Raw genomic sequence first — 22,772 nt, 5'->3', positions numbered from 1 at the left:
GCGTTGGAAATGCTCGTGCCTGCAAATTGATTAAGTCCCGCATCCGATGAGTTTGAATTGACGCTCCATAACGATTTGATTTTACCAAAGACCAACGATGAAAGATGTCCCGCATAGACTGAGGTGCCGGCGAGGCTTAAGCGATTTAGTCTATTCTCACTGCCGGCCGCTGTTGGCCGTGTGGATGCAGCGCTCACATTGTTACTGACCTTCTGACGGCGGCGTCGCGTGACTGCCGAATCGGAGCAGGTCGATGTATTTAGTGCATTATTATCTTTGCCTGTAAAATTTTTGTAATGGCGATGAGTGGTGTGCAAATGTTATATAGTGTGCTTTTGCTAAATTATGTGTGCGGATTGTTAGTGAAAACCAGAAACGGTTGTGATACTTTCTTTAGTATGTGTTAGTACTAATGAATATATGAATGCTAAAACTAACTATGTGCTAACCGATTGTTTGTCAAAATAGAGACCGTCACAGATTTTCTTTCGGTGGATGAATACATCGATTGTATGAAATATCACAGAACATTATTCAAACTGTGATTCACTAGTATTACTGTAATGTTTTGCAAGTGTAATCATTTTCGTCCATAAAATATAAAGTCGGCTTCCCCTTTGCCGAGCAAAGATCTTGGGTTTTGCAAACGTAAAGTACGGGAATGTTTCAACTGGGCCAAACTAGCAGAAACCGAGGACTGTTGGAACGAGTATAAAGATCTTCTATGTGACTAAAAGGAATTAGTGCGCAGAACAAAGCGAGGATCCTGGAAGAACGTTGGTAGTGGCTTTAAAAAGACCCACAAGGTGGCGAGACTATCCAAAAACCACACTTCGAACGCTATAATTCGAAAAAGTTGAGGAGAGTGGTTGGACAACTGCCAGGATTGGCACAAACCTAGTCAGTTTGTCCTTTCCATGCTGTAAGGACACGGAAGTCCCAGCTATGAAAGGAGTAGTGTGGTAAACTTTCCTGAACACATCTTTATAGAGAATAAAATAGAATAGGCAATCCGCTCAATCGACCCATATAAATCTTCCGGTAGGGACGGAGCAAATGCTCTGTCTATCCGTGCCGTGACTAAAAGCGATTTTTAGGTATGCATGAAGTTCAGCTATGTGCCGCTCTCATAGAAAGAGGTTAGGGCAGTTTTCATACCGAAGACAGGTAGAAACAACCTAACCTATTCTAAAGAGTTTAAGCCCATAAGCTTAACTTTCTTCCTGCTGAAAACGCTAGAGAAAATCTTGGCCATGCTCATTAGGGCCGCAACGCCTCCTAGAAGCGCGGCACGCATATATGAAGGTTAGATCAGTAGGGACTGCACTCCATACACTGCTATTTAATATCGAAAGAGCTGTTGAATATACGAAATACGCTGTTGGAGGATTTCTAGAGCGTTTAACAACTCTAGAAAGATAAGACCAGAATGGAACGACGCTAGAATGACCAAGGAAGTCTGTGGGGGAACTCCGCAAGGTGGAACGCTATCTCCGCTTATATGGATATTAGTGGTGAGGTAAATAAACTACTAAGGAACTTGGACAGCAAAGCCCTTAAGTAGTCGCATTTGCGGGCGACATTGTCATCTTAATGACGGGTAGGTGTCTAGAGACCATGAGCCGTATTATGACCACCACTCTCAATACAGTCCAGAATTGGGCATCTAAAGCGGGTCTAGGGTTGAACTAGGAGAAAATGGATTTGGGATCCCCAATGTTTGATACACTGAACGAGTTATCGATAGTGAGGCCACAGAGTCTGTTAAAATTCGCGTAAAGCGCTGTCATCCTAAACAATGACTACTCCTCTTGGACCCAGTAACTGAACTTCATCTCGTATCGCAAAGGACCAAAATTGGTCTATGCATGGCATATCAGATTAACCTAACCTTCTCTAAATTTCACCGCTTCACTGCTGTGAAAATATGGTTAAAACTGGATTAAAAGTGTAACAGTAGAATGTTTCAGAAGGCGAGGTAAAGAAGTTGAGGTGCCATCAAAGAGAGTATAGGCTTTTCCAGGCAGATTATGCTCCAGTACCCAAGACAAAAACCATCCAGAAGGCTTAAAAGTAATACTATTGGTTTCTTGGCTGCGAATGATTTGCCCTGATCAGATTTTATCACCACAGTTCGTGGTCAGAGTTAGAGAACATGGCGTATCGAGTTTTTATAGCGGTCTGAACATGTAACAGAACTTATGGCAGGACTAGTATATGGCACAAATCTATGTAGTTGGGTGCAAACTTGTTGAGAATTGTAGCTGAAAGCCAGTTGAATCATAAACTTTTTACGTTTATTATTTGGATTGGCACAGAAACGGAGTATATTTGCCGAGCTTTTAAGGTCAGACTTGTATAACTGCATTAAAAATAAACTAAAAAAACAAAGAAATTCAATTTTTAATTCACTCTGTACTTTCAAAACTCTACGTTCATCGGTAAAGCCATAAATTTTTCTGCTAAATGCCAGCCTTTACAATCTATTTTCTCCTTTCAGTCCGTTCCTGCCGTTAGATGGTCAGTACGTCGATGACACTACTAAATTTATTTTGTTATCCATTAGCCATTGACCTCGACCTCGGCTGCACGTGCAGTCAACAAGCACGTCACATGACCACACTAACTCCCGCCCTCCCGCAGTCACTATTCGTTCGTCACTCGCAACGTTCACACTCCACAAGTACGAGTGCCGGCAAGTAGTCGAGCAAACAGTACTTTCACAGCTACAAATCAAAGGAGCGCCCGACAAAGCCAATGACAGTTGGTTGGCCACTTCAACGTTTGACTAACGAACGGCCTTTCGCCACTTATCGAGTTTAAGTGTTGCTTAGAAGCAACTTAAAACCAGTAAAAAAAAAGAAAATAAAATTGCTGTTTAAATGTTCACCTCGAACACCTCAAATATTGCTAGTCAACACCAAAACCAATAGTCAAAATGAAAATCCATCAAATTTGGCGAATATGCAAAAGTGCTAGGCTGGGGTTACAAGGTGTGGTTATTAAGTAACGAATTTAATATTATTTTTATTTTGGAAAACTACCAAAAATTTATGGTTAGCGTAACGAGCTGAGTCGATTTAGTCATGTCCTTTCAGTCAATCGTTAACATAATATACCATATCGACGAACTAGTCCCTGAGCTTTTGCAGTATTCTTCTAAAATTTTGGAAAATTCCTTTTCTCCCAAAGAAGCTGGTTATATTCGAGCAAATAGACTAAGTCCAGAGCAGCCGTAGCTAAGAGTGTAAACGAAGACCTTGAAGAGTCGACTTGGCGCATTTTACGTCGAGGTATTAAACTGAAAACGTCCAAAATACAGCTTGTGTAAGAGCTCACGCGACATCGCTTCGGTCTAAGGAGTCTTAAAAAATTTCAAGAAGATCCGATGTTCTTATGTAAACAATCAAAATTGCCGCATTTAGGATGAAGAGCAACCTAAAGTGATTCAAGAGCTGCCATTTCTTCCAGATAATATAGCTAACGAACGAGTCAGTTGTCTCCGCGCACCTAGAGAGTCAGGCCTTTTTGGAGGGCTGGGAAGAGTTTAGCTGATGAGTGGGCAAATCCAAGTGTCTTTTTTGTCATCAAAGGCATCGTCCACCATGAATTTGTTCCTCCTGGACAAACCGTCAACGCCAAGTTTTACGTAGAAGTCCTTAAGAGACTCAAACGAAGGGTCAATCGGGTCCGACAAGACATCGCAGCCGATTGGAAGTTGCACCACGACAACGCCCCGGCTCACACCACCTTTCTTGTGAACAGCTACCTAACCAAGGCCGGCATCCCAACGCTTCCGCAGCCGCCCTACAGCCCAGATGTGGCCCCCGGACTTTTTTTTGTTTCCTTGCCTGAAAAGACCGATGAAAGGAAAGCATTTTGAGACGACGGAGGAGATCCAAACAGTATGCACCTCGGCTCTCACGGCTATTCCGGAGAATGCCTTCAGTGACGCCTTTAATGCTTGGAATACGCGCTGTTAGCGCTGCATCGACGCAGAAGAAGCCAATTTTGAAAGCTTTTAAAGTACTGTAACGATTGGTTCATTAATTTCTTTTTAAATTGACTCAGACCTATTAGTTTCCAGATAAACCCTGTATATATGTTACTCGTATCGAAGCGTCAACTTCGTTACTTCATAACCACACCAAGTAAACCATAACTTCTGCATTGTATTTATGGCTAAGTCCCGATGTGCTAGTGTTTCAAGAGCTACGTGTAGTGACTTACCATCGACGAGTATCGTTGTGGCGGCATCTGTGGGCACACCACCATTCGAGGCGGTGCGCCGGTGTCCGGTCAAGGCGCTGCGCAAATTCTTGTGATTAAAGAAACGTCGCCGTGTCGGTGGTGTGGCAAATGAAGATGCATTGATTGCATCGCCGGCATTATAATGTAACTGTTGTTGGTGTTGCTGTGCAGACTGTTGCATGCTGCTGCCGCTGTTGTTGTTGTTGCTATTGTAATGGTTATTGCTAATATTATTGTGACCGTTGTTATTGTTGCTGCTGCTAGCTGTGCTGCTGACCGTATTGCAATTGCTGTTGCTGCCGCTGCCGCCACTGCTGATGCTGCTAATAGTATTGCCATTATTGTTGTTGTTGTGGTTGTGATTGTTGTTGCCATTGCTAGCGTGGTGTATATCCGCTGTAACGGTATATGTAGTCTGCGAAGCGGCCACCGCTTTCGGCAATTTACTAATACTTGCATAGCGATGATATTCCGGGGATATGGACTCCTGCCGGTTATGCTGCAAAGAAAGTAGAAGAGAAGAGAAATAAGTATTTTAGAAAAAAAAAATCATAAAATTGTGCGCAAAAAGTTTTTCATGTATGACAATGGCGGTAATGGCGCGGTTCGGTAGAAATATTATGTTTTCTTGAGAAGGAATCTAATAATCAAATTTGCTTGCAGCCTATTGAGCATTTCAAACAAATAACAACAAAAAGCAGCCACAAATATACACAGGTCAGTTTACCGCATAACGTTTGCGGCGTTGCCACTTATCGGTGATGAAAGTTTAAGTACACACGAGTACGAGTATTCTACTCAAAACGAAGATGAATGGCGCGCCGGCAAGTCGTTTCTCGGATGTGTGTTTATGTTGAAACGTGCGGTTTCACCTTTGCACCACAGTGGTAGTGGTGAGTTTTTTTTTAACGGGAGGTTGGCAAGTGAAGAAATCAAAATTTTATAAATGACAAAGTAGGCAAGGAGAGGAGATGTGTGGGGTGATCAAATAAGTATATACTAGATGTTCTAAGAGGGTGATCCGATAAGTATATATATACTTAGCATATAAAATAAAAAAGGTAATTTTTGCAAAGTCTCGATACACTTAACTAGAGTTACTTCAATTTCTTTAATCCATCTAAAAATGAGTATTACGAATTTCTGAAAATTATGCAGTAGGCATAGGTTAGTTTTCGCTTTCCACGGAGCAGATTCGCCGGTGAAGTCCATTGTTTGCTTGGTTGCTCGTATGTGCCCGTGGATTTATGCTTCGTCGATGGTCACAACCCGAAAATTGTTCACAAGTTTGGATTCATGCGCGAACAAAACAACGATTCTGATTCGAAAATTATGAAAGTAACCCCTCTACGAGAATGTGCCACATGATAGTAAAAGATTTCACGACTATGTTACCATCGGACGGTGAGGCTGGGATGGTTAGGTTAGATAACTGATCCATCTACAAAATCGGAGGGATCACATTTAGACTATTATACACAGTACTTTGTAGATCCAAATGAAAGACTTTTGTAATTGGATATCAGCTGTCGGCGTGAACTTGCCACTAATCTGCTTTGATGTTTTACTTCTATTACAGTTTGAAGTCCCTGGATCACATACTATAGGTGTCAAAAAATATGACATCCAAAGTGTTTTGGCCTTGATCTGGCAAAGGCGGTACATTCAAGAAGGAAGTGTTGAGATTATTCTATCTCAACTTCTTACAAAAAGCAGATACACCTGGCATCCATTAGATGCCGTTAGATGGTTACTGGCATCCAGTAAAATATTACTTCTTACCGCTTCAATTCTGATCGGACAGTGTCCATTTAGAATTCCTACAATCATTGAAAGGAGGACTTTGTTGTGAACGCAGAGTTTACTAGACCACGCTGATTTACGCTGGGCCAGTGGCGCTAATTACTCATTGAATTCCCAACAGAATTGGTTCTTCATTGCCGGAACCAATTTCCAACCGATTCAATTTAATTCGACTAAGTCCTCTAATATAGATCTACAGTGTCATTAAGGAAATGAAAAATCGAATAGTCAATTCGACAGATGACTTCCAGACCTCCCTCAAGAACAAATAATCTCTGAAATTTTAAAAGAAATATGATAATTGAAGAGCAAAGTATCATACTAAGAGAGCACAAACGGTTCGCATGACAACCTGGCTAACGTAACCAGAGCATAACAAGACTTTTCTTCGATAAAGGACTCTCAACTCGGTAGCATAACTCAAAGGTCCTTCAAAATAAGAACCATAACTCTGCAGTATTTCATAAAAGATTATATTACTATTTTACGAGTAGTATTGCTTTGTCCCCGATTAACAGTTTGGTTGGAATCGTCGAAAAAATTTATATTTCGCTTAAAAATTCTGAAAATCTCTTTTTCGTTAATTTACAGATCGCTCATGAATCAAGTACTTCAGATCTTAAAACCCTCCGTGTTTATATCTGCCAATAACCCAACTAGCGCCACCACTGGGGCACATGAATATATACTTATACGGATGTAAATAGTTGGTAACATTCTCTTCGTTATCGATACCAGCTCAGAATGAATCTTGCAATGCGCTAACAAATCGCCAAGTCGCGACCGAGTCTAATCAAATTAGTAAACAATTTAGGAACATGCCTAAATATGACTTGAGTACATACATATCTATATATAGGGTGATCCATTTCGAGTTTCCGTACTTTTTTAAAGCAAAAACATTTATTATCATTCGAAGGAACATTCTTCGGCATTTATTTTTGGAAGATTATCTCTTTCAAATGTTGGCCGCGGCTACGTCTTAGTTGGTGCATCCGCTGAGTTCAATTTTCGATGACTCGTTCGAGCATTTCGCCTGGTAACTGGCGAATGACATGCGTTATGTTTCGCTTCAAGGCCTGAATCGCAGCGGGATTGTCCGCATGGACTTTAGACTTCACATATTCCCACAGGAAGAAGTCTAACGGTATGATATCACACGATCTTGGTGGCTAATCGACCGGCCCAAAACATGAAATTAGCTGCTCAAGGAAGTGTTCTCTCATTTTTACTAAAAACTGCGGATACTTTTTTTGTGCGAAAAGTTCAGTTATCCGCCTTTTAAATACTTATGAAATTAGATAAAGGTTCCCTGTGGCTTTGGACATAGCAGAAAAATATTAGTGGCTTAAACAACGGTAAATAACAAGCATATGGCTGTAGAGATACAACAAATGGCGGAAGAGTTGAATTTAGAGTTGAGCAACAGGCGTCACGCATTGATTAGACACAAGACTGGAAGATAAAAAGAAAGAAAATAAGGTAAAAAAGAAAAAAAGTTAAAAAAGCAAGAAAGGAAGTTAAAAAGAAAGAAAGGTAGAAAAAATAACAAGAATATGAAAGCCAGACGTTAGAATTCAGTATAGTCAAAGCTACGTCTTCCGCTGAGCTCAGCAAAATATAGCGCGTAGGTTTTACACAGCAAGCCTTCGTTCTACGCGTTTACCTTTTCTACAAGTTGGCGAGACGCTTGCTTTATTGTTTATCGTACATTGTTCCTGTTGCTAATCATTTTACTTTAATCATCTTTAGACGTGCAGTCAGTGGGTTGGCGAATGTCTCGCATGCGCATGTATGTGCAGCTGACGACGTCACTGGTGTAGACATGTCAGGAAGGCAGACTGAGGAGGATGCACGAGTAAATAGTTGCTCTAGGTTAAACAGCATACACATACACGTATATGCGACTTCGCATGGCTTTACTCTTGTCACGGTTCTCAACTGGGCGTTTAGCGCATGCGTGGCGCGTTTGTGCTACGCTTTGATACTCTGCTAAGCGGTGCGTGTTTACTGGGTAACATATACACTGGGTTCTTGTTTTAAGTAAAAAAAAAAGTAAGAAATATTCATACAACAACAAACGTTTTGCGTTGACTTTCATGTTCATTTTTATTTTATAGTACAATACCCAACCTAGTTGTTGTTATTGTTGGTGTTAGGCCAAAATCAATTTCATTCACGAAACTCGGCTCTCATATCGGCTGTCTGCAAAAAATACAACAAAAAAACTAATAGCTGCAAGTGGGCTGGTAACAACAGTTGGTTTGCACGACTGATTGGATTTGGCACAAACAAATGGTCAATGGAAGGCACAGTGGGTAAGGTGTACGTAAAAAGAATGCAAAAAATTAAGTAATGAATACGATAACATAACATTAGTAACTAAATGTTTGACCGAGTTCATATTTGGTTCGTGATCTTTGAGATTTTTTACAGAAAGTAGGTGGGACGGTAGAAAGTAGGTAGCGTGGTAGAGTGCGTGTCTGGTGTCGCACCTAGGCCTTTAGGAGTTCCATAGTGAAACCACTGGGACAAAATTCTTTCACCCCATTGCGTCCTTTTTGATCTCTCTGCGGTTTTTTACAGGAGGTGGTGTCTAAAATAATAAAAGATCTGAGTTCGGATCATGGATTTTCATGAAGAGCTTCTTAAATTCAAAATTTTATACTCTTAAGCTTTCATTGCCAGGCTAAATCTGTAGAATACGGCAGTTTATTGTTTAATTCCAGCAATTTGGCTTTGGGGAAGGTTCAAGCTGATGAGTTGTCGTGTTCGAAAAATACTGTTTTCTTTGCTAAATCTAATTTCGGTTGTTCGACATCGAATTGACCCAATTATTCGACATAATAGAGCGCAAAAACCGCTTTTCAAGCTTCCCCAGCAGTCGATGTAGATCACACTTTGGGGATTCCAGAAAAGGGTGGCCATTACTTTTTTGGTCGATGTTTCTTGGCCCTTTTTGTGAACCCGTGGATGCATGCTTCGTCGACGGTCACGAAACACTGCAGAAATTTTTTCGGATTGTGTCTAAACAGTATCTCACAGTGCTGTAAAATGGTCTCACAGATTGTCATTCATAGTGAGTAAACCATTATGACCTTCTCCCAGGTCTACATAATGATCACACCTTGGGATCCCAGAAAACAGTGATCATTACCTTACCGGTCAATAGGACAGTTTTAAGCATCTTTACAGCTGGTTCGGTGCGTGTCTGGCCAATGTTCCGAATGTGTCTTCGTCTTGTGTATCAGTGGATGCCTGATTCGTGGAAACGGCGCAGAAATTTCTTCAGATTCTAATTAAACAGCGTCAAACAGTGCTGTGAAGGAATTTCACCGTTGTATTTGTTGTTTGAAATGAGCAAAGGCAATACGCGCTGTCAGCGTTCTAATGTTCTATACTTCATGTGGGATATGACTGGCTCAGCCTTTAAAGATACCTACCATCTCAGCTATCTCGCGTAGCTTCGGCGGTTTACGAAAAAGAAATTGTGGAAATTGTGATTGAAGAACCGATCTGCAATCATGTTAAAATTCGATAAACTAATTATTCGCCATCGAAGGAGAAAAGTCTCCGCATAACACATCCAAGTGCGATAGTAGCGCCACCAGGCTGTGAGTCTAAGCAGAGAGATAGAGCGAAAATCGGACAGATGAGCATAGAGAATTTTTTGAGAAAAAAATTAAAAAAAAAATGGTTGCAGTGCACCGTTATCCGACTAAGAACTCCGAGCCAATAGGAATTGTGCCCGATCTCCCCCACTCTCCTTTACTGAGGATATGTACCGATGAGATTCCCTTCGAATTACGTGCATTTATATTAAACTGTGTAAGAATTACAGCTCACATATACTTATAACGACGAAATTAGTATTCACACCGCCAAGTGGGCACTTGGACAGACAACGTCAGTGTTATGGACAGGCTGTAATTAGCAGTTGCTGCAAGTAGCTCCAATTTCTGTTATCATTTCAATTTCCTCAGCAATTGCTTGGCGTTATTTGACAGTGGCAATTACAACAACAACAAATACGACAGCAACGAAAGGTGTTTTCAAACAACATCCGCTCGCATTGCACTTGTTGCAAGCTGTTTATTGCCACTTGACAGCCGCTATTGTAGACGGTGGCAACTCTGCGCCTCTTTTGCATAAACTCTGATTTGCCTCTGTGTTTTCATTGTAGAAAGTCTGCTCTATTCCTATATAGTGGCATATAGTATGTGTGTACTAATTAATTTAAGTATTAACTACGCTGTGGCAGCCACAACAACTTAATCAACATATGTTGTGGGCATTTAAAATGCCACCTCGGGCGACATGCAGCTAGCTGTAATGGCCTGCAACACAATTATATGCTTTAATAGCAGCTGTGCTGGCAACACGACAGGCTTACTCGCATATTGCTATGACCGTTGTTGTTGTATTGCTTTTTTGTTTTTTGTGGCGGTAGTAGATGACACCTAGCAGCAACATGCATGTCAATATGTATGTGCACATGTGCGCTGCAATGGCTCTAGGTTAGAGTAAAAGTAGCGAAGATGTTGCACCAACAGCCCCTCGCATTTAATAACTGGTTTTCATTTACCGTTCGTGCATTTTTAGCCATTGCACTGACATACATACGCTGACGGGGTTGGTCTTACATTCAAATTTGTTTGGCAACTTTCTGTTGCAGAGTGATAGAAATTGTTGCTGTGGGCACTAATTACGACTAAAAGTGGTTAAGAGTGGAGCGAAGTGTTTGCCTGAGTGGAAATGTCAAAAAAATATATACAGTTGAACTTACTTAACTCTAAACATCATAATCCATAAAAAACTACGAGTTATGAAGGGGAAAAACGCGATATTTTCCGAAAAAAATAAATTAAAATTATTTAAAAAAAATTAAAGGTATTTAAAAAAAAAATGAAAGTTATTAAAAACAACTCTCCGGCGCTCTGTTACCTCGTATATTATTTACAGAAATAGCGTTCAAAGCTCCAAAAGCTCGACGCAGTACTTTTGAAAACATGAAGGACGCCGCCTAAACAAGGAGTGCCCGTCCTCACTAGAAATAGCATCAGCTGCTTCAATATCATACTCGTTTAGGTGCCTCTGGTCACAGCGGAATCGCTGGCAACTACAAAGTTGTCGAGGTAGTCAAAGGGAGTATAATGTAGCAGAAGTTTTCAAGTATAAGTTAAAAGCTGAAGACCACACTTCGAGATAGTCTCATGGCTGAAAATTTGACTGCACTCGTATGTGAGCTCTTTGTAAAATGAAAAGCTGTCAGCGAGGCGGAAGCTATAATTATGACAAGATCGAGTTATTTACAACAGATTAGGCGTCAGTCCGTCCGTACAATAGAGGAGACTTAAATATATACTTCTCTCCCATGAAGTTATACTTTGTTCAGTGGTGCCGTAGGAGAGATATGAGATGGGTGTAGGTTAGGTTTAGCGGATTAAAGTCCCGCACTCCGGCTTCCAGAAGTCAGAAGTAGTACTCTTCTCCTGCTTACATTGGAATGGGTTCGAGTTGCATCTCCACTGGTATTCTCCGTTTTTGCACTGAACAAATGGACCTCGCGTAGCTTAGTAGGCGCTGTTCGACAAACTGCTCCTGTGCGACTGCAATATCATTTCGGCCTAGAGTAGAATGCAGGAGATCTGCTGAACTACTTGCCCTTAGCAAAGTTCATCTTAGCGCAATCGCCCTACGATTGAATATTGTCCACTGCACATTCATGCGGCAAGGCTGCATCTTTGACCGACCCAAGTTGTCAAAGTTGTATGGAGGATAAGGTAAGGTGGAAACATTCAGGCTGTTTCACCTCCATTGGCTAGCCTTTACAAGACTGAGGTTGAAACATATCATGTTGAAACAGTTATTATTATTTGTGATTGGCTTAAAGCGCTTTGTATTTGTATAATCTATTTTATATAATATAAGGTTTCTTACGAGGTTTAAGTTTTTGTTTGGTCTTACCCCATACCAGAGCTCAAGTTTGTCCGAGACCTTTAAATGTTAGTTCGAATATAGTCTTTATAGTCTTTGAGTTGATTCGTTTAATTTGTTATGAATTCCATTCTTAATCTCAAAATCATTTCATTCAACAACTAAAAACGTTTTGTTAGTTTTCTTTGACCTCCAAATAGACTAAACCAAAGTCAAAGTCAAAGTTCATTGCCACAATTTCTCATTTTGAGCAATCAAAGATATGAATTGAGATAAGCTGGCGAACTATACACACATCCACTCTGCTAGTGTTGCCACAATGCCCGTCTACAGATCGCATCAGTAATAATTACCACAACTCAATTAACTTGTCGATCATCCAGCAGCTCAAGCCATCGCAGAGCAACATTGCCTGTCCGCTACACACGTGCATATAGGCACAAATGAAAAATGTATTGTATAGTATATAGTATGTTGATATAAGAATATAACTGTGTGCCTATCGATTTATGTACACATGATGAAGCGATCGCATTCTATCAATTCAACATAATCGAGCGATCAATCCAAGCGGCAAGTATGTTTGTATATATGAGTGCGTTTGTGTGTATGAGTGTGTTTGTAGTCTTGCCACAAAGCTCTCGCCGGCCACTGCTGGCATGTATAGCCAGTAAATATATTTTCTTCGACATCAAATTGTCTGCCATGTGAAACTATAATTTTTCATTGTTGTTGTGTATTTTTGTTTTTGCTGTTAGAATTTTTATCTGGCATTAATAATAATCAAAATGATTGCATATATCCGTTGTGCGGCGTCTTGTTTGCTGTTATGTGGAACCTTTTAGTTTCTTCAAAGTTTAGCTGCATGCTGTGGTGGTTGTGTATTTGTGTGTGTTTAAAGAAACGCTACTTTCAATGTTCAGAAATAATAAATTTTTTAAAGTTTTATTAAAATGTTAACATTTTCTTCTCTCACCTTCAGACCCGTACTAATCCCGCAGTTTTTGAGTTATTGATTTGATATTTGATCACGCGCTTTTCTACTCAAGAAGTTGCTCATTTTTTCGAAACCGCCGATGTCAGTTCTTTATAGCATATAGCTGTCATATAAACTGACCGTTCAAAAACATGTTCTTCTATGGAAAACTTGTTTATTTGACAAGATATCTTCACAAAATATTATATAGAACGTCTTTCAAAGCAACGCCGCAATCTCTAAATAAATTGTTCAGATCAGACCACTCTAGCATATAGCTTCCATACAAACTGACCGAGGAAAATCAAGATCAATACCAACTCCAAACTCTCCCACGGAACCAACTGAGTAAGTTTTACTTCGTGGGGACAATTAAGTCTCTCCTATGACATGAAATAAGGGACACCTACTTTATATGTCTTAGTTTTTTCATGATAAGGCATGCCGCTTCCCTGTCAGCTTTCCAGTTCACAGTGATCTGACAAATGAATATCGTAAAATTTTCCACCGTAAAACTACCACCAAGCGGCAATAAAAGTATAGATGCTCAGAGTCTTCAAAGCACTCGGAACACGTCGTACAATTTGGACTAATGTCGAGCTGGAATCTGTATAGGTAGCTTTAAAGCACCCAGTCTAATTAGAATTTGGATTAGGTGGAAATCCAGGTCCCAATATCGTCTGTCGATACACGAAGGAATCCGGTATCAGTCTGTGTGTCTACCATCCTTTGAGTGAGGTTTACCAATGCTGCTTCCATATTGTTAAACTTTCTATTTTGACCAAAGACTTCTAGGAAATTATTTGTATGCTCATTAGGCTTAGTGAAACCTTAGGATAGAACGATAAATCAATAATAATGTTAAGGTACATGTTAGCACGTATTTTTTTGTTAATAAGTGGCAACTCTTTACATGATACGAGTACAGACTAAATCCTTATTCGACTTAACAACTCTAAAAAAATTATAATATTTTATAAATTTGCGAGTGTGTGTCAATATTCTCATTCTACAGATTTTTCTAAACTCAATATAAGCAATGAAAAATATGAGTTTCAGGCGACTTTATAGAGAAAAGTAGTTGATAATGGGATCACTTAGATTCTCGTCATTGTGAGGGTTAATATACACACACGTTACTGTTGTTGTGGGTTTTAGTGGCAGGAAATAGTGACCTAATAATTTTAGGGAATTCTTGCCAAATTTAACACTTGACCTCTTAAAAATCACGATTTGTTTCAGCTGAATAAAACCAACTGACGTGGGCGCGTATTAATGTTACTCATACGCCCTGGTAAACAACACACTTCTGTTAATGCCTATGTAAATGTTAGAGAAGATCACACCGAATTGTTTATAATGTATAAATCTCACATAAATTAGTACAATAATATGTTCTGACATCGCAATAGAGTTCTGTTTCTTAAATAATTATAAATCTTATGAAGCTTTGGTGTATGATGTACTATTAAATATAATGGTACTCATTTATTACTATCAGCATGACTTTAACAGCAAAGAGAAAAAATCGCGAGCAACGAAGAACACTTTAGTCAGTTGCTGTCGATAACTAAGATTTCCTAATAACAAGAACAACAGCAATGACATCAAGGCCAATCGGTTACACCAATCCAATTAACTGAAAACAAATTCAACATGATTTATGCAAAGTTCAACTGTTAACCCTAATTGACAATTAATTGACAGCACAGCATAACATCGGTATGCAATATGAAACCGTAAACAAATCAATATGTATGAATGTATGTATGTAAATTTATATGCAAACAAGTGCATGCAATTATAGAATAATTTGGTATTTTCGCTGGCGTTTGCAGCGCTAGAAATATGCAATCTGTTGCAAATAATTGCTTTATAAACGAAAACTAAAGTAAAAACGAATAAAATAAAACGTGATTTTGCATAAATTAAATGTGACATGGATTAACAGTGAAATCCAACGCAGATAATTCGCATGTATTATACATACATATGTATTATTTATTTATATACATGTGCACATATTAAGTTGCATGCATGCAAGTGGTGCAAAATCATTAGATTGCAATGCGTACAAAATGCGACTACATTATAGTAAATCACCGTAAATCAGTGCTGCTGCTGCTAGCATACTAGTTTTTTATTGTAAGCATTAGATATTGTTGCTTAGCGTTATTGAAGTGCCTGAGACGGTAATGGATACTTGCCAAAAGTTATATACCCTCCGTGCGTTGCATGCAACAAATTGTTGCTGCTATCGCATTGTAAGTTGTGTTGTTCATGTTCGAGCAAAATGATTTATGTGCATGGAATATTAAAAAAAAAAAATCTTAAAAAAAATTAAAAAAAAAAAAATAAAAAAAAACCCCAAAAATAAATAATAAATACATAAAAGTATAAGAACTAAGAAAAAAATATAATAAAAATTAAATATATTCAATAAATTGTTTAACCAAACATACCATTGAATAAAGATTCGATAGTAAATATTTTTGAGAATTTTTAAAATATTTTTTTAAGTTTATAGGAAGCAAATTTGGCTGCAACGATTAACAAAAAAGGGACTATGGATATCAATTTCTGTATGCATTTTCACCGTCGAGAAATTTGAAAACAGTTATTTCTTTAAGAATACTGTAATTTTAGTTGTCACATATACCCTTACAACTATTTAGCTTCTGTCACTTTCTTTGTACTTTAGTCCGTTAGATGGCGCTCAAGTGAAATTGTTAGCAAAACTCATGTTGATCGGCTGAACCTGTGTCAAAATTGACATCGACTGACTCCTCAAGATGAAATATAACATCTGATCAAATTTGACTCGGACTGGTCCATTTTCCAGTGATGAGAAAACCGAATCACTACCATTTTTATACCCTTTCAACATGCTGCTGCAGAGCATAATAGGTTTTTTTTACATAGATTCGTATAACCTTTTCCGTGGGAAGTTTAAACTCCATATGTCAATTAGTGTACATATTTACGTATGTATGGCAGCTGATTGTTTACCAACAGGAACAAAGTTAAGACTCGTCTCCAAAAAATGTCGCTATCAACATATTTGTTTCTTAACTCCACTTCATACCCGTGAACCTGGTTCCTCACGAGAGGTTTGTCTAGCGATTTTGATCGTGAAAGCAAAAATTTAATAACCAGTTTGCTCGAAATTTTCTGTTTCCAACGGTCGCATGGCTACGAAAAATGTTATAGAAATATTTTGGCGTGTTACTCTAGCACCAACACAAATATTTGAGTAGCCCATAACCTTAAGTGAAGGTCCTAAAGCCCTCGAAAACTAGTCTCGTGCGAGTCGTTCATCCAATTCTATTAATTATGATAAGAACGAACATGTTTAATCAACAGTGCCTGAGAATCGTCGTGTTGTCATTAGAAAGATAGTAGACGATAACAACAACTCATACAGATCGAATGTACATATTATTTTGGCTGATGTTTTAGGTATAAACCGTGTCAATGCTCAACTTATACTAAAATTGCTCAATCTTTTGCAAAAACAATCTCAGAAAGAGGTCCCCAAAGAGATGCTTGACAACGTCTCCTTACATTTATCAAATGCATTGTTAGTGGGTACGAGACTTGACGTCGAAACTGTCCCATAATCCACCCAATCGTATTAAAAAATTTGTCAAAACCGAAATTCGCTGAAAATATTGAAGATCATTCCAGCAGAGGAGAGGTCCAAAGATCCTGTTTCGAAAGCAAAAATCTATATTTGCATTAAGCTCCATGAAAAAATTATATTTTTTTTGTCAAAGCGGTTCCAATTTGAAATACAATGTTATAGATATTTTTATCTTTTTTTTTGGAAAATGTTTTGGAAAGAACATTTTTATTTGTAAAATCCGTTTGATATTCGTTATGCCAAGCCCACTATATACTATGGAGTCTTTGTGTGGTGGAGGGCACTAGAAAATACCACACTTGTAAGAAATTCAAGAGCGTTCAGCGGTTGGCGCTCATCAGAATATATGGTACACCATGGCACCTAACGCCATTTTGAACTTAGTGTGCGTAGATATCGCCGAAATCAGGGTTCATGACCACGTATGTGAACACTCGGATATCTTCATATCTTTAACTTCATACCGGATCACTTAGATCATGGAGTCGTCAAACCGAACTCTGGTGTCTCCTTTTCTGTCCATATACCGACGAGGTAGCTATGGGTGGAGCCGTTGGAGGAGAGTGACAGTGAGCTTCTTTAAGGACGGGTCAAAGTTTGGAGGGAAGGCGTTTACTGTCAGCAGCTCTCTATCAACTTCAGCTTCAGACTTTCTGACTATTGCAGGCCCTCAACTCAACTCAATAACAGTGTGTTCAGGATTCGTTGATGAGTGCCTAAGCTCGCTATCAATAGCATCGAGTGTCTTTGTGATAAGACTGGTATGGGTGTCAAGCCACAGCGAAATGGCAGGAAATCGGTAGAATGGGAGATGGTCGATGTTCCCACTGTTCTACTACTAGACAGCTGGTCTTCGCAGAAGCTTGGTGTGCTATAGTGGTTCTCTATGATAGATTTTTATAAAGCAATATTAGATTATAGAAATGATTCTAGATACTGCATTATACAATGTTAGAAGTTTATGTTTTTTGGAATCTATTTGTTGATATACAAGCTGCAAGCGTCACGACTGGGGTGATAAAAATTAATACAATATGTGAACAAAAACTACAAGTCACAAGTGACAAGTGCTAAGACTAGTATTGTTTGGTAAACTTGACGCGTTTGGTTTCACATAACACATTAATTAAGCGCATAACTTAACTATTTCGTGTGCTTAGTGAAAAAACATAATTTAATAAATTATTATGAATGCATATTTATACAGACATACATAAGTATGTACATAAAATAGCACAAACTACACATAAAAAAACCACAACTGCTTGCATTACCAACAGAAATATGCGCAGCCGCAACATGAACGAGGCAAAGTGAACGCTTGCAAAGAATAAACAGGCTTTTCAATATAAATATATATGTATATACATACATACATATAAGTATATGTATGAGTTGTCGGAAAAAAGCGCTAATAAAACATCGAAACTCACAGCCATTTACTGCTGCGGCTACCGTAAGCATTTTACTGCACCTACAGCGCACAACTGGCCCGACCAACCTGCCGTCGGCTATTGCATGGCTGCTGCGGCTGCGCAAAGTCAAACCCCAATTCCGTCATAGACCAAAAGTTGCGTTGAAAATATCGAATTAATGAATGGATTGAGTGTCGGGCGTGCAAAACATTAAGCGGCATTTTTGTTGTTTTCGCTTTTTTTCGTTGTGCGGTTGTTTTTGCAGCGCAAAACTTGCTCTGTTTCGACGCTTTTTGCTCGCTTCGCTTGTTGCGGCTGCTTTAAATGAGGCAAACTCATTTTGGTAGGTGTTGCCGGTACATATCCGACACGCTGCCGTTCACGAATTTAATGGTCATGTGTTTATAATTTAATAGCGACGTGTTGCTGGTGCATAGGCGCAGATGCGTACATACATACTTATATGTATATATGTATATACATATACATACATTTAAAGTTTCTTGTATTTTGTGCTGAATTATAGCCAAATCATTGTCGCTAATATCGCAATACTGTCGCCGTTTGTTATTTGAGCGGCAGAGTTTGTTGCGGTTGCACCTTGGCTGTGACTGTGCGGCTGGCAGTGGCATTGTTGGTGGTCATACCGCAGCATCACGTTTGCTTACATCGTAAATATTATTTACATTACATTTGGAAAGTTCTCGCTTTACAGTTACTTTTTGCTTATCCCACTAATGATTTATTTTTAATCTACTGCGGCAAAATCTAAGGCTCTGCAGCAGCTGCACGTGTTGGTTCAATTTCTTACACACTTGCTTACGCAGTTTTTATTAGCGCAGATAGTAGCTGGCTTAAAGTCGATAGGTTTTTCACGACAATCGTTGCTTAAGGTTAGTTTAAAGCATTTCTTTGTTATAAAATCCATCATTAAAAGTGTGGAAGCCGCACAGCGTAGATGGCATATTATACAAAGGAAAAGTGTTGCTGGGACTTTAGATGTCCAAAACGCCTTCAACAGCGAGGGCTGGGTGGATATGATCGATGCTCTCGAGAGAAGCTTTAAAATAACCGACTACCTCAGAGCTGTGGTGCGGAGCTAACTTAGTAACAGAAAGGTGCTGTATCAAACTAGAGAGGGATCACGACAGATAGCGTTCACGTCAGGAGCAGCACAAGGATCCATTCAAGGCCCAGACTTGTAAAACATCAGCTACTACGTTATACTGAAACTCGAAATGCTAGACGAATCGTACTTAATTGGCTACGTGGACAACATTGCTGCAGTAATTACAGGAATAGACATAGAAGCGCGACGAAAGCTTAAACTGGTCATAATACGGATACGGACTCCAAACAACTATGCAATCGACTACGGATGTGCTTAGAGCGCAAAAAGCAGTAAACAACCTAGCTAACTAACCTGCTGGATACAAATCCAGCACGCTACAGAAAATTACTTTCCAACTCAGCAGGCTAATAGCCTACATAGGAGGCCCCAGCCAAGAAAATAGGAAGCTACAAACAGCTTCAGGAAAATCAACATTCAAGGATTGACATGCTCAGTTTAAAGGTGATGAAATGAGCACCGAAAGCAGTGAACGCAGTGGACGTCTAAAGTAAGTTTTTACCGAGGAAAATATCAAAAAAGTCCATCGTGGCTGACCGTAAAGTGAGATATCAGGCACTCTAATGATATTAACTGAACGATTACATTAAAACATTCACGAATTTTTGTGTATGAGGCACAGAGCTTGCAAATTGGCTGCCACGCGAGGTTACTTTTGATCAAAAATAAGGACGAGTTGATGTTCAGGAACAGTGTTTGGCGATGTTCAAACGTGATAAACTTAAGTTTTTGCATCGGTATGTGACAACGAATGAAATATGACTACATCATTTTATTCCGAAAGTCAATCGACAGTCATCCGAGGTGACTGCACACGATAAACCGTGGGAAAATGCAGCAGATGGCTAGCAAAGTTATGGCGCTTGTATTTTGGGATGCGCATGGAATAATTGTTCTTTTACTTTGAAAAAAGAACGACCATCAACAGCGACTATTATAAAGCATTATTGAACCGTTTGAAGAACGAAATCGAACAGCTTCATTTGAACAAGATAATGCACCGTGTTATAGGTCAGTGAAAACAATGGCAAAAGTATACCGTTATCACTACAGTCGGGTCTACATAACCGGAACAGACCCGAATTTTTTATCCAAAAAATATATGAATTGGGCTTCGAATTGCTTTCGCATCCACCTTGTTCTCCAAATCGGACCCCAGCCACTATTTCCTGTTCTCAGATCTCCAAAGAAATGATCGCTGGTGAGAAATTTTCGTTGAATGAAAAGGTGATCGCCGAAACTGAAGCCAATTTTGGAGCAAAAGACAAGTTGTTACACAAAAATGGTATTGAAGTGTTAGAGGGTCGCTATAATCAGTGTATCACACTTAAAAGGAAGAAGGAAGGAAGGATACAAAGAATGCATTTTGCCAAAAAAATTATTATGGTAGATTGGGGACTTTTCAACTGACCTGTTAGTATATGTAAAGTATAGAAATGTTCACCTCAACTTTGAATTCAAATACATAAATGCTTACTTAGCATCATGGGTTACTGATTGTCCTCAACAATGGCTTCAGCGTTCAGTATTTTAACTTCTTCAAACTCCTTTCAAACTTTTGGCTAACTTTTTGCCACGCATCTAGTTTATAAATAATTGTTTTGATAGGTTAGGTTAATCTGGTAGGCCAATAAGCCACGCATAGACCAGTTTTGGTCCTTTGCGTTACCAAATGGAGTTCAGATGCTAGATTTATGAGGAATAGTCATCTGTTAGGATGCCTACGCTTGAATTTTAACATACTCTGCGGCCTCACTATCGAAACGTACTTCAACGTATCATACCGCGGGGACCCCAGATGCTGGCAGCGTAGTCTCGCCAATGCGGGACAAGTGCACAAGAGATGCTCCATTGTTTCCTGGTGCTTTGCTCTAGATAAGTCAATATTAATTTTTTTCAATAAGTTAATATTTTTCTTTCTCTTTTTTTATTAATTTTTATAGATGTATGTTTTCGGTTTTCTGTGGCAACCTTTGCTGTATTAATTGCATTTTATAGCTTTATGCCTTTCATTCTTCACAGTTACATCGCCAATTGCAGCTTAGCTTGCAGCTCAACTTGCAGTGTTTGCTGAGATTTATGTGACATTAAATTGCCATCGAAAAAAACATACAACGACAACAATTAATGCTGCTTGTGGCAAGGCTTAAGTGTTGCCAACAAAAAGTTTTTTGAATAGTTTTGCATGTAGTTGATGGCATTAAAGCCGTTCTAGCCATGTGGACGCTGCGCAGATTCGGTAATAATATCATTGTAACTACTCTCATATAATTTGTGTGTATTTGTAGATATGTAAATATATATTTTAATTCACAAACATGTACTATTCATACTACATATCGTCACCTAAAATGCAAAATAACGTAACATCATTTTTATAAGTTGACAGGCGAAGGAAAAACGATATAATAGAAACCACTCACATTAAAACAAAATTTCAGTTTTGGTTATAAAATGGTTATATCTGACAGTAGAAGCTGAAAATTTAATGCTACATATATGTAATACGAGTATGATGTAGTGAATCGTAAGCAATAAAAAACTCAATTTCGATTTTTCGATGATATGTTGTTTTGCATTTTAGTTGATTATATATATCTGCGCATGTTTTTCCGATACATTGCAGCGCCATTCAACTTTTGCATACAGCTGCCGGCAGCTTCACTTGTTTCATGTAGAATCGCCGCTGCAGTCACTTGCAGCGCATTAACACCACACCTGTCGCAAACTCCGAACCATAACTTTGCTGCTAACACATGCGCCTATATATATATTATATATAGCTGTGCAGGTTTGTATGCGGTGGCGCATATTTGCTGGTACTACGGTGACTTTTTAATTTGGGCTGCGCGACTGGTGCTTGGTGTCAGCGTGTCTGCGGTGTCGTGTCGCATTTGCCGACACATACACACGGAGCGCAGCAGCAATAAAAGCCATTTACCGACAGCAGCACATTTATTCGCATTCACAAAAGCGAGTGCTGGTAGTCGTTGTGGTAGTAAACGATCTGGCGTGTAACAAAACTGCACGCTTTTCGTTCATTATGCGGCTATTTGAACAACAACTTGCCACGGCAAGCGCGCGTTGTCACATGTGGCATGTATTGATTTTCCTGCGGGCGCTTTCCATGCCTTAGCACCGCAAAAGCTTTACTATTTTTTATTAATATTTTGCACGCCGATTTTCTATTTCATTTACTGCCGCAAATTTCATAGCTTTTGTTATTGCTTTTTTGTGCATTTTGTTTGTGCTGCCCAATAACCGGTTCGCCTATTGTATTTATAGTAATTGTAAGTCTACTTTTTTGCGCTTTAATTTCGATTTATATTTTTTTCTGCAATGTTTTTTCACTTAGTTCAGCTCACCTGCGCGTCCATTTCAATGCGCTGCTTGGTTGCTGCAGTTGCGCTGCATGAAGCGCCTTCATTGGACGCTTTGCATCGCCTGTTGTTGTGCGCTGCATTCTGTTGCGCTTGCGCTAGCGCGTGTTCGCCTCTAATATACCGGCAGAGTCATTCTCGAATATGCCATAAATCTTTGTTGTGAACGTCATTTTGTGGTACGTTGATACGTTTGCGCGCAACCGCTTTGCACTCTACCTTACAACGTAGACGGGCG

The 22,772-nt window shown here is 39.2% G+C and overlaps 1 protein-coding gene across 4 annotated transcripts in view; it reads right to left on the bottom strand.

Annotated features, from left to right (window-relative positions):
* LOC105224038 (protein TANC2) overlaps nucleotides 1-22,772 on the bottom strand; it is a 149,241-nt gene that overhangs the window by 4,548 nt on the left and 121,921 nt on the right. For 3 of the 4 annotated variants that reach the window (XM_049459006.1, XM_029549335.2, XM_049459008.1), the window contains exons 4-5: nucleotides 4,231-4,750; nucleotides 20-280 (exon numbers count right to left, since the gene is read on the bottom strand). In XM_049459006.1, the coding sequence (XP_049314963.1) occupies nucleotides 20-280; nucleotides 4,231-4,750 (781 nt within the window). The remainder of the gene's footprint in view (nucleotides 1-19; nucleotides 281-4,230; nucleotides 4,751-22,772) is intronic. The other variant, XM_049459007.1, reaches the window with a different exon arrangement.

This window comes from Bactrocera dorsalis, chromosome 5 (assembly GCF_023373825.1).
Source record: "Bactrocera dorsalis isolate Fly_Bdor chromosome 5, ASM2337382v1, whole genome shotgun sequence".
NCBI lineage: Eukaryota > Metazoa > Arthropoda > Insecta > Diptera > Tephritidae > Bactrocera > Bactrocera dorsalis.
The sequence above is the reverse complement of the archived record's forward strand: the minus strand, read 5'-3'. Positions and strand labels throughout refer to the sequence as shown.